A 16,260-nucleotide genomic window follows, 5' to 3' on the forward strand; every position below is an offset into this window, starting at 1 on the left:
CAAATCCAATTCATACACATTTCAAGACATCACCTTTGTGATGTCATTGGTCCTCTTCCTGAACAAAGGACAAACAGCAACACCAGCAAAAACTTCCAGTGACACTGTGCTGAGAACGTTGACTCTTCCTGCTGACTTTCTGCTCCCTTAAGGAAGCTTTCTGTGCCCTGATCCTCTTGTCTATAGAAATTAAAGCAATAAAATAATGTTCTCCCTTCTGTTCTATACAGGAATTTTGTGACAATAGAACAAGATATAAATTTGAAAGTATTTTCGGAAATAATACCGGCATATAAGTTTTAGAGCATTTCCTCCCTTTCCAGAGGTGATCACCCTAGGTAGAAGTATCCATTGGAAAAACAACCTAACCTTGTTTAGTGGGTCATTTACTAAGCTACATGAAACACTCAAATGACTAACCCATGAGTTGTGGGGTCTTAGAAACCAAAAACTAAATCACTTCAAAGGCAAATTCTAGCCTAACAATGCTGCCAAGGAACAGTGTGTGGGAGAAGAGAATTGGTGCTGCTGTTTCGGTACAATTATAGAGCAGTTCATTACAATTCCAGCATTAATGACCGAAACAGTATTTACATAGTGCCAGAGGTGTCCTGCTGTGGTCAAAATGGCTGGAATTCATGTAGGTGTTGGGGGGGAGGGGAAGGGAATGGAGAATCTGAAGCTTAATATTTGGATCATTATTTTCTAGATTGAAAAGACAGTAACAATCACTTAATCTCAGGAAAGCCTGAATAAAATAGTACATACATTCTTGGAAGGTCAGGCAGATTGGTTTCTGCCTTTGTCAGCTCTGACCCAACAAAGGAATTGTTTACATATACTCTTGTGGTACCATGTATTACATTTCATATGTGTTAGTTCTCCAGTCAGTAGTTCATGTAGGTAGTTTTTGAGTTCACATTATGGATAACATGAGTTGTGTTCCTGTGGTGGGCTCCAAGCCATCTTCTGCATGAAAGGAACTTGGGTAATACTTTAAACCATGTGGGCACCCATTTATATTGATGAGGTCATAGGAGTTATGATGATAGATGGCAGCAAGGAAGAGTTTAAAGAAAAAGGGAAAGTGAGTGAATTCAGTGGCATCAGGATCATGTCGTGCTTGTGGAGGTTTTGGTGGACATTGAAAACCTGAACATTTCCCACCTTAACAATTTGGAGATTTCTAGGGTCATAAGTGTAGGATCAAGAGCTAGAGATCACCTGTTTAGAACTTCTTTTGAAGATAGGCTGAGAGAGATTAAACGACTTGCCCAGCGGCAGAGCCAGGGATTTGAACCTATATCTAGTGACTTCAAAGCTAATGCTATTTCCACTGCACCAAATTGCCTGTAGGGCTTCTTTATATTACATTTTAAAGTAAATATTTCTACCAAATGTGTGCATAAAACTATAAACACTTAGCAATTAGTCACAAACGACATTAATCTAATGATTTTATATGTGATATTTTTGTATAACAAGACATTTAAACCTGTTTCTAATGATGATTCACTGTGTTTTATCTAGTAGAAATAATAGGGGGAAAAATTAAAACAGAGAGCACATTTGAATTCCTGGCATAGTACCCAAGATGAAGCACTGTTTATAAATATATATTTTGTGTATGTGTGTGTGTGTGTGTGTGTGTGTGTGTATAAATGTGTGTGTGCATGTGCATGTACACATGGAGGGTATTTTATCATTTCAGGCACATCATAGAATGTACCTAATATAGTAATATCCTGGCCTCAGTTTCCTAATCTGTAAAGCAAAGAGCTTAAACCAGATTATTTGTACAATTTCTTCCAGCTCAAAAATCCTATACTTTGCATATCCAGTGGCTTTTTTACATCACATTAAATTTCTCTAGGGGAATTAGAAAAGATAACCTTCTTGTTATACTAAATAATATTGATTAGATTTTGGTCGCTTGACCTTTTAGTATCAAAATGTCTGTTGTCACTTTCACTTTATCTGGTAACTAGAAATTTCCCATTGAATTGGATGCAGAGACAGAAAAGTAGTTCTTTATTTCAGACTTTAGTAATGTAAACGTAAAAAAGCTGTTTATCAAATCTGCAGATGGTCTGAAGGAAGGAAGGGGTAATGAATGCATTTAAGCTCCTCCAGGTCAGGGACTTTTTATTTTTGTCTTGATGGAAGCCTGCTGAGTTTCTTACACATAATAAGGGTGTCAGACATTGTCCCTGCTGGATGACTGAATGGGTATCCTCAAAGGCTTATGGGGTGGGGAGAGAAGTAGGGAGACAAGGAATAGACTGGTTCTTCTTATGTGATGAGATGTCATGGGGATAAATGCAAAATCCTGTTCTTAAGTTTGAAAAAGGCAACTTCACAACAATAGTATACAGAACACAAGGCTAGATAGGAATTTTATATGAAAAAGACCTTGGGTCTTAAAGGGTCTGTAAGGAAGTCTCTTACCTAGTTTTAGAGAATAAATACATTTTTTTCTACCTTCATGTAATTTCATCTCTCATTGATGGGATGAATAGCTCTGAGATCTCAATAAGAGCCATTGAAGAGGTATGAATTATCTTTTTCTTTTTTCCCTGAAAGTAAAAGAATGTGATTAAGCACTATCAATACCTCCTAAAGTGCTCTTTCTGTAGCTCCATCAGAGATTTAAAGAGGGAAATTATGTTACAACAGTCTGGACTAGTTAGCCCTATGGCTACATAATACCCTCCTTCCATCCCCATTTTATTGGCAAGATATCTTCTGAAAGGAGAAGGGAAAGATTATGTGTTCCTGATGCCAAATACATTTTTCTTTCTTTCTTTCTTTCTTTCTTAATGAGGCAATTGGGGCTAAGTGACTTTGCCCAGAGTCCACCTAGCTGCTAAATACATTGAATTTTAGGGGCAGCTAGGTGCTAAATACATTGAATTTTAGGGGCAGCTAGGTGGTGCAGTGGATAGAGAACCGGCCCTGGATTCAGGAGGACCTGAGTTCAAATCCAGCCTCAGATACATAACACTTACTAGCTGTGTGACCCTGGGCAAGTCACTTAACCCCATTGCCTAGCCAAAAAAAAAATACATTGAATTTTAAAATTAGCAGACTCTACTACTTACCTGGACTACCTAGCTAATAGTCATACATGGCCATGCATGGTTCAAAAGCTTTTGAACAGTAATTCAGCAGAGCTGACCCAGTCATATCTGCTAATCAGTATCAGAGCCAGGATATTAAAAATATCAATCAAGCATTTAATATGATTTTGATATTAATGATGATAATATTGATAGCTCAATTTTACATACTGATTTAAGTTTACAAGACCTTTTATAGAAATTGTCTCATTTGATTCATTAAGCACCTACTATGTACTATATACCACCATAGACACTGATTGTACATTTAAAAAAAAAATGGTGAATAGAGCACCAGCCCTGGAGTCAGGAGGACTTGAGTTCAAATTAGGCCTCAGACACTTGACACTTACTAGCTGTGTAACCCTGGGAAAGTCACTTAACCTCATTGCCTCACAAACAAATAAATAAATGGAAATGAAGCAATGTCTGATCTCAAGATGCTTACATTCGATCAAAGGAAACCTTGGGTTCATTGTGCCTTCCACCATACCACGTTGTCTCTAGGGCTCTATTCTTTGATAGAAAATACGTATTTCATTAATAGATATCAGGAACTGGATCTGTGATTTTATCAGTATAGGGAACTTCCGTTTGAGGAACTCTCTGTACTTACTTCTCTGTACCTTAGTCTCAGAAAGTTACCTAGACCACTGGGAGCTTAAGGGACGTGTCAACTTGCCCAAGGAAATATGGCTTATATGTGTTGGGACTTGAATCTCTGTCGTCTTGGCTTTGGAACAAGCTTACTCTATCCATTTACACTGCAGTACATCTCTGGAATTAACCTTAAGAAAGTTACCTCAGGAAAACACAATAAGGATACCTTTTTTTTTTTTGATTACCCATTAGGACAAAAGATAGTAGATTAGGGAGATGTCATTCTTGTCTTCTTTTTCAAAGCCCAGTTGAAAAAGAAAAGAGTAGAAAATAAGGTTCTGGTATGATTTCTGTTTAATTGTATAGTAACATACCCTGAAATTATACATAAATTAAGGATATAATTCCATGCTGGAATTCTGGGGACATGAGCTTAGTCTCGTGGTTTATTATGCCACAGGAAATGTCCTGTGGAAATGTAGTGTTCTGTCACATTGTGGGTACATTTGACCTTCACATTTTTTTGTTGAGGCATCACTTTTTGTAACAAGAATACCACTTGCTGCCAAAAAGTTATGTGATTAAGGGGAAAAAATGTGCTTCTCCTGCATCAAAGACATTTACTGTGAAACAAGTACGTGGCTTGAAATGAAGAATAACATGTGTTAAAAGCCAAGAGATTTTGAGACTCAATGGTGTGTAATTTTTCCATTCCACTGAAGGTCCTGAGGTAATGAGCGTATGGAGCAAAGTAGTCAGGATACTGATGCTCAACTTCAGTATGGGCGTCATCGCTATTACTACTAATAATAGTTATTAACTTACTTGGCCTAGAGTTAGTATCCAGATCTATAGGAAACATGAGAAAAAGGCTTTGCTTACTGAATTTATAGCATAAATAGTATGCACTGAAAGTGATGGAAAAGAGCAAATGACTGCAGTTCTGCAGTCTGGTAACAGTGGTGCTTTGGTCCACCACTGGGGACACCCAAGACTCCACCTATTACATGCCCTCACCCCTCCTCAAGCCATGGCAGTCCCAGGACCCATCTAAAACGTCCTGGTGCCTTGCCAATACCAGAGTGCCTTCCGCTTTAGCCCAGGTTACTTTAGTACTCAGAGGACTTGGATGAGATGGGAGTCAACAATCTCCTTTCTTCTAATAAGGTAGAGAACCACCAGGCCTCATAATCTGCCCCACTTCTATGGACTGAAGTCCTTTGGCTCTGTCATCTGACCTACTTATGTAGCCTAAGTACAAGGCTATGCTGGTATATGTTTAGCAAATGACTCTGCGTGTGGAGGGTGGGGGGTGGGAATGTGGATACACTGCACTTTTAAATTGGATCTGCAGTATTAATATTTTTCCATCTCTTTCTTAAGTTTGGACAGCTATAGAAATGTATATATAGATATGCATATGTATACACGCATAGACACACATGTGCATACCGATGTGCTTGTACACATGTGTGTATGGCATATGTGTATGTTCACAAATACATATCTATTGGGGGAGATTCGCTATGTACTTACCAGTCATTTGCTACATAGCTTATGCACCAGCACTTGTTGCTAAGGATGAAGTGGTAGAGGAATTCTATGAAAGACTTGATAAGACTCTCCAAATTAAATCAATATACACTCTGATAGTTGGGAACTTTAATGAAAAGGTGGAAAAAGGTGAAGCTGGAGTAAAATATATAGAAAAAGTCACTGGGGATCCAGATAAAGGAATGAAGCACTTACATCTTGCATAAATACAAGGTGGCATATCATTCAGTGGTATTGAATTGTCTTGCTATATCAAAGAGAGGAGCTTTTCTCTTCTTACCTCCTCACAACTGGTTGTTCCCATTAAAGGAAAGAATTTCTGCATCAATAACAGTAAAGATTTACTAATATTTTTTGTGTCCCTGAAGAATCTGGCTAGTTTAGGCCTACAGGAGAATGAAACTCTGCAGTCTAGGGATTTCTCTGGTAGCTAGTGCAAATGGTTGTTTTCTGAATCCCACCTGCTTTCTTGTCCCAAAGGAAAAACTAGTCTATGCCTGGGCACAAAGAGATCCTTCAAGCAACAGAAAGTCAGTAGTTCAAGTTGTAAAGCTCCTTTTTCTTAGGACTGTATTTAAGTTCCCTCATATTGCATGTAGGAATATGAAGGACAGGTTTAAGACAACTCCGTTGATCAATAAAATTTATTAAGTGCCTGCTACATGCCCAGCACTAAGTGCTAGGTGCTGAGGATACAAATGCACCCCCCCCCCAAGAGAAATTCAATCCAATTAAAATTCCTACTCTCATGGGGTTTGCATTGTAATAGAGGATACTACACGTGCATAGAGAAGTATGTGCCAAATGGAAACAAGATGATTTGGAGTTAGAGGTCTCTAATAGCTGGGTATATCAGGAAAGGCTTCAAGTAGTGGGTGATGCTTGAGCTGAGCCTTGAAAAATATTAGAGTTTCTCACAGTTGTAGACGAGGAGGGAGAACATTACTGGTAAGGGGAATTAGACAGAAATGGTAAATGGAGTGCCATGTTTTGGTAATAGTAAGGCCAATTTGCCAGAGCTGTAGAGTGTACTAAGAAGAGTAATGTATAATAAAAGCTGGAAAAGTAGGTTGGGGACAGAATGTGAAGGCCTTTAAATGCTAAACAAGAGTTTATATTTTATCCAAGAGGCAATAGAGAGCCACTGGATTTTATTGAATAAGAGAGTGACATAGTCAGATTTGTGCTTTAGGAAAATAACTGTAGTAGCTGAGATAGATGAGGACAAGAAGACTCTTAATACAGGGATACCAGTTAGGAGGCTATTACAATAGTCCAACTGATGGGAGATGACATCCTCTCCACAACCCCATTAGATTGTGAACTCTTTGAAGGCAGGTGTTTGGAGGGGTCTTTTTGGTGGGTTTTATTTTGCCTTTCTCTGTATTCTCAGTGTTTAGCATAGTGCCTAATAGGTGCTTAATAACTGCCCTTTGACTAACTGGCTGACTGAACTGGGGTGGCGATGGCAGAGTAGATAGAGAAAAGGGATCAGATGCCAGAGATATTATAGAGGTAGGAAATGTAATATTTGGCAAATGATTGGATAAGTGGAGTGAGAAAGAGTGAGGATTGTGAATCTGATGTATTAGAAAGATGGTGGTACTCTAGACAGAAACAGCAAAATGTGGCAGAAGGTTTGAGAGAAAGGTAATAAATTCTATTTTGGATATGTTGAGTTTGAGAAGTCTCTGGAACATCGTATTTGATATATCCAATAAGCAGTTGTTGATGTGGGACTGGACCTCAGCAGAAAGATATAAATCATAATTAAACCCAGTTACGAAGTAAAAGAGTCTTGAGAGAAAAGAGAACGGGGTCAGGACATAACCACTGTGTACACCCTCAATTAGGGGCTGGGATGTGGATAATGAGTCAAGAGAGGAGACTGAGGAATAGTCAGATGGATCAGGAGAGAAATAAAAGAGAGTACTGTCATGAAAATCTAGAGAAAGGAAGAATATACAGATAATGATGGTGAACCATGCTGTAGAAAGGTCAATAAAGGTGAGGATCAAGCAAGCACCATCAGCTCTAGCAATTAAAAGGTCACTGATAATTTTGGTAAGAGTAATTTCAGTTGAATGATGAGTCAAAAGTCAGATTACCAAGGGGTGAACAAGAAGAGAGGAAGTAGAGTCTATAAGTATAGACAGATTTTTCCAGGAATTTGACTGAGAGGAGAGTTATAGTATCATAGCTTGAGAAGATATAGCTAGCGAGATTTGGGCATATTTGTAAGCAGCAAGTAAAGAAACAGGTGCTAGACAGAAATTGAAGATGACAGAGAGTGGGGCAAATAACTAAAGGTGGTGATCTGCTGGTGAAGTTAGGAGGGAATGTGATCAAGGGCACAGGTAGAGAGTGCTGGTGGGCCAAGGGCCACCTCATTATCAGAGACTAAAGGAGTATAGAGTCAAGGATAATGTGAAGGGATTTTACATTGAGAAGAGAATATGGGCAGTCATGTTGCATAGTCTTGATTTTCTTAGTAATAAGAAGTGAGGTCCTCACTTTTTAGGGCAGATTGAGGGACTAATGTATGAGGCTTGAGGAGATAAAAGCAAGTTGGGAACAGCCTGAGGTGGGAAGGAAAGGAGATGAACAAGTACTTGTGGAGAAGTAAAATAATTGCCTTTGCTCTTTGTTTTATGCCATTATCATTCTTAGATTTTACAGTAGTGTTAATAGTTCATAATACTAATAGGCATTGCCTATTTGTATTTTAATTTATATCTGTTGACAACAAAGTACAGTGACATACGAATGATGACATTGTATTGTTTTGTGTTTTCATCTACCTATTTATGTCTTCTCTCTTCAAATTAATACTTCTAGTATCTCTTCTGATCTCTACCATTTTAACACCCATATAACTTTGCAATATAGTAGAAAGGTTTGGAGTAAAAAAAAAAACAAAACTTGGATTTAAGTCCTGCCAATTATAAGCTGTGTGACCTTGGATAAATCATTTTACTTCTCTGGGCCTCGGTTTCCTTATTTATAAAGTAGGCCTACCAGTACAGTACAGTAAAGAACTATACACTTAATATGGCTATTGCAAGGATCAAGTTCCAAAGCTATCTCTTCTGTGTTTCCCTCTGAACCTTCTTCTGTTCTATACATTTTTAAAAAATGATTCATTAATGAGTTTGTTTTTCTTTTCATTTGGGGAATGAGACCATCACTATCACTATCTCCTATTCCCTTCAGCTCTACCCCACAAGAAATAGAAAAGCCCTCCCTTGTAACACATAAATATAATCAAGAAAAACAAGTACAGACATAGGTCATATCCAAAAATATGTTTCATTCTTCACCTCTAGCTCATCACCTGTCTGTAAGAGATGGGAAGTATGTGTCATTATCATTCTTCTGGAGTTTTGCTTAGTTATTGGCATTGATCAGAGTTCTTAAGTCTTTCAAAGTTGTTTTTCTTTACAATGATATCATCATTTTATAAACTATTCTCCTGGTTCTTATCACTTCACTCTGCATCAGTTCATACAAGCTTCCCAGGTTTCTCTAAATCTGTCCCCTTTGACATTTCTTATAACACAATAATATGCCATTACATTCATATACCATAATTTCTTCAATCATTTCCAAATTGATAAGCACTCCTCTTCATTTCCACTTCTTCTTATGACAAAAAGTACTCCTTGAATATTTTTATAAATATGAGTTCTTTTCTTTTTTCTTGATCTCTTTGGATGTCTGCCTAGGAGAGGGATATCATTTAGTCAAAGAGAAGATATATAGGTTAGTCATTTTGGATGTAATTCCAAATTGCTTTCCAGAATAACTGGATCAATTCACAACTGCACTGATACCATACAGCCCTTCTGGCAATTTTCATCTTTGTTTTTTGTCAATTTAGTCAATTTACTGGATGTGAGGTAGAAGTTCAGAGTTGTATTTATTTGCTTTTTTCTTATTATTAGTGATTAGGAGCATTTTTATATGGCTGATGATAACTTGCTTCTCTTCTTTTGATAACTGTCTATTCATATCCTTTGACTATTGGTCTATTGCAGAATGGCTCATGCTCTTATATGTTTTAGATGTTAGACCTTTTTTAAGGAAACTTGGCAAAAAGATTTGTTCCTTAGCATTTTGTTTCTTTCTAATTCTAGCTGCTTTGATTTTGTTTCTGTAAAATCTTTCTAATTTTATGTAGTCAAAATTGTTCATTTTATCTCTTCTGATCCTCACTACAGTTTATTTGGTCAAATGTTCTCTCCTAGATGTAGTTACAAAAGGTATCTCTTTCCCTGTGCTCTAATTTGCTTAGGATATGACCTTTTATATCTAGGTCATGTATCCATTTGGAGCTTATTATGGTATAGGGCGTGAGATGGTAATTTCTGCCAGATTACTTCTCAGTTTTCCCAATAGTTTTTAATCAAATAGTGAGTGGTTCTTACCAACACAGTTGAGTCTTTGGGTTTATCAAATACATGTTATAATATTTGTTTGCTTCCAGATGCTATGTTCCTAATCTGTACCATTTATTGACTTCGGTGTTTTTAACCAATACCAAATGCCACCTACTCTTGCATATGGGCACTGCCTATAAGCTGCATAGAATTTGATCAGTCCGCTCATACCACTGGTTGCTAAATAATATCCTGGGGACAACACTGCATGTGTTTTATGGTTCAAACAATGCTTGCCTCCCTCCCTTCTTTCCCTCTACTGTAATAGGTCTTTGTGCCTCTTCCTGTGATAGAATATACCCTTTCTTCCTCCCCCTTTCCTCTTCTCCCAGTGCAATCTTTTTTTCACCCCTAATTTTTTTTTATCATCACATCAAAGTCAACTTATACCCTCTGTCTATGTATACCCCTTCTAAATGCATAATAAAGATACAGTTCTCAAGAGTTACAAGTATCATCTTCCTGTGTAGGGATGTAAGTTTAACCTTATTGAATAACATCTTTTCCCCCCTGTCCTGTTTACCTTTTTATGCTTCTCTTGAGTCTTATACTTGAAGATCAAATTTTTTTGTTGATACTAAACTAAAAATGTAATCATTTACATGTATGTAAAATGTGGTATTTCTTAATCTATAATAGTATCTCTTAACATTCTCTTTAATTTATTTAGTGCCAGCACATCAAATATTGCCAGAATAGAAGAAATGGAGAGGCTGTTGAAACAGGCTCATGCTGAAAAGACACGCTTGCTTGAATCTAGGGTAAGTGATCTATACCCATTTAAGAGAGTCACTTTGGTGTATGTGGTAGAAAGAACTTAGAACTGAGAATGAGATGGCCTTCCTGTGTCTAACTGGCTGTATGATCTTGTTAAACAAATAAGCTTAAATTTTGTTGTTATTGTTGTTCCGTCATTTCAGTCGTATCTGACTTTTCATCACCCCATTTGGGGTTTTCTTGGCAAAGATACTGGAGTGTAACCCTGGGCAAGTCACTGAACTTTGTCTCAGTTACCTCATCTGTAAAATGAGCTGAAGATGAAAATGGCAAATCACACAGCTAGTAAGTGTCTGAGGCCAGATTTAAATTCAAGTCCTTCTGACTCCAAGGCCACCATTCTATCCACTGAGCCACTTAGCTGCCCCATAATTTTAAGTTAAGTTTCTTCTCTGTTGAAATGATAGGTTTGATCTTTAAGATCCTTTTCAATTTAGAAATCCTATGATTCTAAATATATAAATCACAAGCTAGGGTGAATGTAATATAGAAATTATTTTTTTCCTTGATAAATGACACGGTTGTATTATTTCCAAGAGATTTTAGATAATCCTTTGTCTTCATATTTTTCCCTTCTACCTTTAGCCCATGTTGATTATTAATATGAGAGTCTAGTTGGCATAGTAGATAGAATACTAGGTCTAGAGTCAGGAAGACCTGAGTTCAAACCCAGCCTCAGATACTTACTAACTTTGTGACCCTGGGCAAGTCATTTAACTCTGTTTGCCTCAGTTTCCTCACCTGTAAAATGAGCTGGAGAAGGAAATGACAAATCACTCCAGTATCTTTGCCAAGAAAACTACAAATGGGATCACAAAGAGTCAAACACGACTGAAACAACTGAACAATAAGATTATTAAAGTAATAATATGTGATCATATATCAATATTATTTAATGGCATATTGATATATTACATGTCATATAAATAATGTGTAATAAAATAATAATATTATAATAGGATCATCATGCCCTTATTTTTCTCTAGGGTTTTTTGAGAAGCTCCCCAAATATCTTCTTATCTGTCTATAGAGGCCCCTTCCTTTCCCTTTCTCTCTCCCATTCCATTCTAGAATTTGAATAGATATGATCCATATTTTCCACTCTAGCCAAGGAACAGTAGAACAGCAATCATGTCCTTAAATTAGTAGCAGGCAACTGGGGGTTGGGAACTCTAAGAGTAATTCCTATGACTAGAATTTGGATGACAATTTGACCTTGAGAAGGGGGTAGTCTTCCTTGTGGCCATAATAGTGAAATAACTTTGAAGAGAGTTAAAGACTGACTCTTTGTATGAGAAACAATACCTAGATCCTAGTTATGTTCAGTTATTGAATTTCAGCTTACAGTAATCTCAAAAGTTAATGCTAGCTCTGTTTACAAGTTACCTTATTCTAATTTATCAGGTTGACAGAAATCCCTGTAATGGCTTCCATCTTTCATTTATATGGTACTTTAAAGTTTATAACCTTTCCTTACAACAGTCCTATGAAATAGAGTCATGTTCAATTTTACAAATGAGGAAACTGAGGCTCAGTGACTTCCTTGATGTTACACAGCTATTAACCAAGTCTTAAACACAGTGTCCTGACTCCAAGTAGCATTCTTTATGTTATATATTACATTGCCACTATAATTATGAAGCATCACATAAGAAAGATTTCTGAGTTTGTCTTGGTGAGTAATAATTTTGAACTCTAAAACAGTGATTCTTTGCATGGCATGGTGGTATTTAGGAACGTGAAATGGAGGCCAAAAAACGAGCTCTAGAAGAAGAAAAACGGCGTCGAGAACTACTGGAGAAAAGATTACAAGAAGAAACTAGCCAACGACAAAAACTAATTGAAAAAGAAGTAAAAATACGAGAGAAGCAAAGAGCACAGGTTGGTCAGATACTTATTAAATTTGGATAAATTTAGAGTATGTTGCCCTCTTGTGGTCATGTCATTCATTCTATATCAACAACAAGAATGTCTTTTGGAGCACCACTATATAGCCATCATTCTATCATAAAGAAAAGAAATATCTAGTATATTGCAATAATACATAGACTATGAAGGGTTTTTTGTTTCTTTTTTCTTTGTTTTTAATTTTTAAGCCAAAAAAAAAAAATCTAACATCTTTTGCTTGCTCTACACCTATGATTCCATGATCCTTTTCTGTCCTTTCTTCTCTATTCTCATTGCCACCACTCTACAGGCCCTTATTACTACTACCTGAAATATTTCAGTAGCCTACTAATAGTTCCTCCAGCTTGTACTCTCTGCCATCCAAAACTATCCATCTCTGCCACAATAATCTTTAGATATGCAAAGATCTATCATGTGACTTCTGCTCAAAAGTCTCCAGGTTCTCTGTTGCCTAAGTAAAGCTCAGATTCCTTGGCCTAGTATTCATGGCCCTCCATAATCTATACCAAGAGTGGGGAACCTGTGGCCTCAGGACCATATATGGCCCTCTAGGTCCTCAAGTGCAGGCCTTTGACTGAATCCAAACTTCACAGAACAAATCCCATTAATAAAAGAATTTGTTCTATAAAACTTGAACTAGTCAAAGGCCACACTCGAGGACTTAGAAGGTCACAGATTTCCCACCCCTGATCTATACTCATCCTACTTTTCTACCCTTATATCATATAGCTTCTTGCCCTTAATTCTATCATCAGGCCAAATTAGACTAGAGAGTTGCCCTGAACACATTCAGAACTGTTCTATCTTCATACCTTTGCTCACGATGTCCAGCCTTCTCCTCTTTCCCTATTGAATTCCTACCCATCTTGTAAAATAAGGAAGTTGTACTAAATGGCCCCTTATGTCCTCCAGATCTCTTAAGTCAGTCAATCACCAAGTATTTCTGAAGTGTCTCCTGTCTAACAGCTAATGAGCTAAGCAGTGTGGATACAAAGAAAGGCAAAAATACAGTCCCTAATCTCAAGGAGCTCCTGTTCTAAGATCTATGTTCTTCTGTGGGCTAAGATTTGCATTAGGTTAGCCCATTTCAAATATCATCTTTAGGAAGCCCTCTCTGTTTTCCGCCATCAACAGTCTTTACCCTCAGACCTCAAATAACACTTTCTTTTGCCCTTCTTTATTATGGTGTATCATAGGTATCTGTAGGTCATGTAGATTTGTGTCTACTAGACACAAGTAAATTTTATGAAGGCAGAGAACAATTCTGAACTGCTCTTCAACTGCAGTATGATAAAGGTTTAAGAACTATTTGTGAATTAATGTGTGTGTGTATTCTAGAAGCTCATCAGCTAAGTCAGATCTTTGGAAAGGAGGTAATTTATTTAGCTTATTTTGTTGAACTTAAAGGTTTGGGGTCAGAGGACTTTTTTTTTTCTCCTACCGACCCACAGAAATATGTCAAAAAAGTAAAGTAAATATTTTTTTGTACAACTTTGAAAGCATGAGTGAGAAGAATCCATTTCTAAGGAATACATCAAAACATTCTCCTTGGCCATGCCTTGTGGCACATGTGGTGTCAGATGAGGTTGGCAGAGTCTAGGAAATGGGACACTTTGGGTCTGATTAGAACAGTGAAACTTACTGTGTGGCTCTGGCCAAGTAATTTAGCGTAGCCTTTCTTTGACTCCATTTTGGCATCTATGAAATACTGATGGTAATCACTGCTTCCCTTTCATTCATAGGATCATGATAATGATAAATGATATTTGCACTCTTTGTAGGAAAGGCACTATGCAAATACTGTCAATTAATTCCATTTTGAGAACCTTTCAGATCTAGCAAGTTCCATCTAAAATCATATACTTCATTTAATAGCAAAATCAAAGTTAGAGCCCCTGGTCTTTTCATAGTTCACACATTAATAATACATGTTCTGAAACTGTTAGGGTTCTTAGATATTCATCTTGAGTCTTCTTTTATCTAAACATTTTGTGCTTTGAATACTTATCAATAATTTATAATATCAATCATTCAAAAAATTGTTCTATAATACAGGAATGAGTCATATAAATGACATTACTTACTAGATCTTGTGTTCAAGTAGCTAGTTTTTTCATTAGTAAACTCATTTTTTTTTCCTTTTTTGGAGGGGACAGCAATTGCCTAAAAGGAAAAAAAAATGTCTAGTAGATGGTCTGTTCTGCCTATATTCTTCAATCTGTCAATTTTTTTTTTACACCCAAGAAGTAAATATGTGCTAACAAAGACAAGTCTGGGGAATTAATAATATTAATGAAAACAAAGAAAGGTAGTATTGATTAACCAATGGTATGCTGGGTTTAGAGAAGGGAAGATTTTGGTTCAGATCCTGCTCCAGACACTTATTAGTTCTGTGACTATAGGTAAATCACATAGCCTTTCTGTGCCTCAGTTTCCTCAGCTGTAAACTGAGAGGGCACATGGTTTCAAAGGTCCTCTTCTGGCTCTGAACCTCTTGCTGCCCCTGTTCAAATTGTCTAAGACTCAGAGGTTCAAAGTGTTGCTGATCTGCATCTTTAGAGGGTGTCATATACCCTGTTGAAATCATGGTTCTGATCCCCTCCTGACCCCTCCCCTCCAAAATAAAAAGCATTTGTAGATATGCCCTAAAAAAAAAGTAGATGTAGTATAGTGGAAAGAATTATGGATGTGATGTCAGGACCTCAATTTAAATCTCAGCTCTGATAATTACCAGCAGTAAGACTTTGGACAATCCACTTAAGTCCTCTGACCTTCGTTTTCCTCATCTATAAAAGGAAAGGATGGACCAGAAAACATCTAGCTCTAAATATATGATCCTATATCTACTATCATTCTATAACTAAGTAACTAAATGATATATGTAAGAGACTCTTTTTGAGATTTTGCATATTGTCCTCCTTTGCAAGAAGGATACAACATCAATGGACCAAAAAGTTAGACTTAATTTCTTCCCAGGCTGTTGTAAGAGGACATGGCTTACCTTCTTTCACACTTTTGTGCCCTCTCCCTGAAATAACTATCCTCAGCTTACGTGCTGACCTCACTTATAAATAGTTGGTATGGGTTTGTTTTGGTGGTGGTTGTTGTTTTTGTTTTTGTTCTTGGGGTTCTTTTTGGGGGGGGGAGGGAGGCAGGAAGCAAGAGTCATCACCAGGGAAAACATCCTTTTTTTATTTTAATTGGAAATAAATAGTGTTACCATTAAGTACTTAATGCCTAGACTTCCTTAGAGTGCAGAGTAGGAGGGAGGGGAAGTCGATGAGTGTTGGCTTCAAATGAATTCATCATTCAGAATGCCAAAAATTGAGTAGAATTATTCTCCCAGACCCACATATACTTCTCCTGATCACTGCTATAGTCAACCACACGTGTTCATAGTATTACTGAATGGAAACCAAATTTAATTAAGCACCCATTTTGTGCAAATTACTGGGTTCCACTTGTAAAAGTATAGTTTGAGCAGTCACTCCTCTAGAGCTACTTATAAAACTTGTATATTCCGAAGGGCTAAATTGCAGTGATGTTAAGCATTACTTAATGTGTGGTGTGCTCCGTCAGACTGAATAACATTTTCCTAAAGATAAGATGGATAACTACAAGTCCAGGAAACTAGATAATTTCTTTTATTTTTTTTAAATTGTATTGGTTTCTTTTGTTTTTAAATCTCCAACATCTAGCACAGTGTTTGGTACACAGTAGGCACTTAATACTTATTAATTGATTGGTTGATATCACCTTCATTTTCAAATGTATCCCTCTAACCTCCCGTATCTAGTGAATCATCTTTTGTAGGAGGAGGAGGAGGAGAAGAAGGAGAAGAAGTAATAAAAAGAAAGTGGGGA

At 37.0% G+C, this 16,260-nt stretch overlaps 1 protein-coding gene across 6 annotated transcripts in view; it reads left to right on the plus strand.

Annotated features, from left to right (window-relative positions):
- The window catches only part of PHLDB2 (pleckstrin homology like domain family B member 2), a 149,669-nt gene that overhangs the window by 119,035 nt on the left and 14,374 nt on the right, over window positions 1-16,260 (plus strand). For all 6 annotated transcript variants that reach the window (XM_027867949.1, XM_027867979.1, XM_027867988.1 and 3 more), the window contains 2 exons: window positions 10,383-10,473; window positions 12,224-12,370. In XM_027867949.1, coding sequence (XP_027723750.1) covers window positions 10,383-10,473; window positions 12,224-12,370 — 238 coding nt within the window. The remainder of the gene's footprint in view (window positions 1-10,382; window positions 10,474-12,223; window positions 12,371-16,260) is intronic.

This window comes from Vombatus ursinus, unplaced genomic scaffold, assembly GCF_900497805.2.
Source record: "Vombatus ursinus unplaced genomic scaffold, bare-nosed wombat genome assembly UNPS02001419.1, whole genome shotgun sequence".
NCBI lineage: Eukaryota > Metazoa > Chordata > Mammalia > Diprotodontia > Vombatidae > Vombatus > Vombatus ursinus.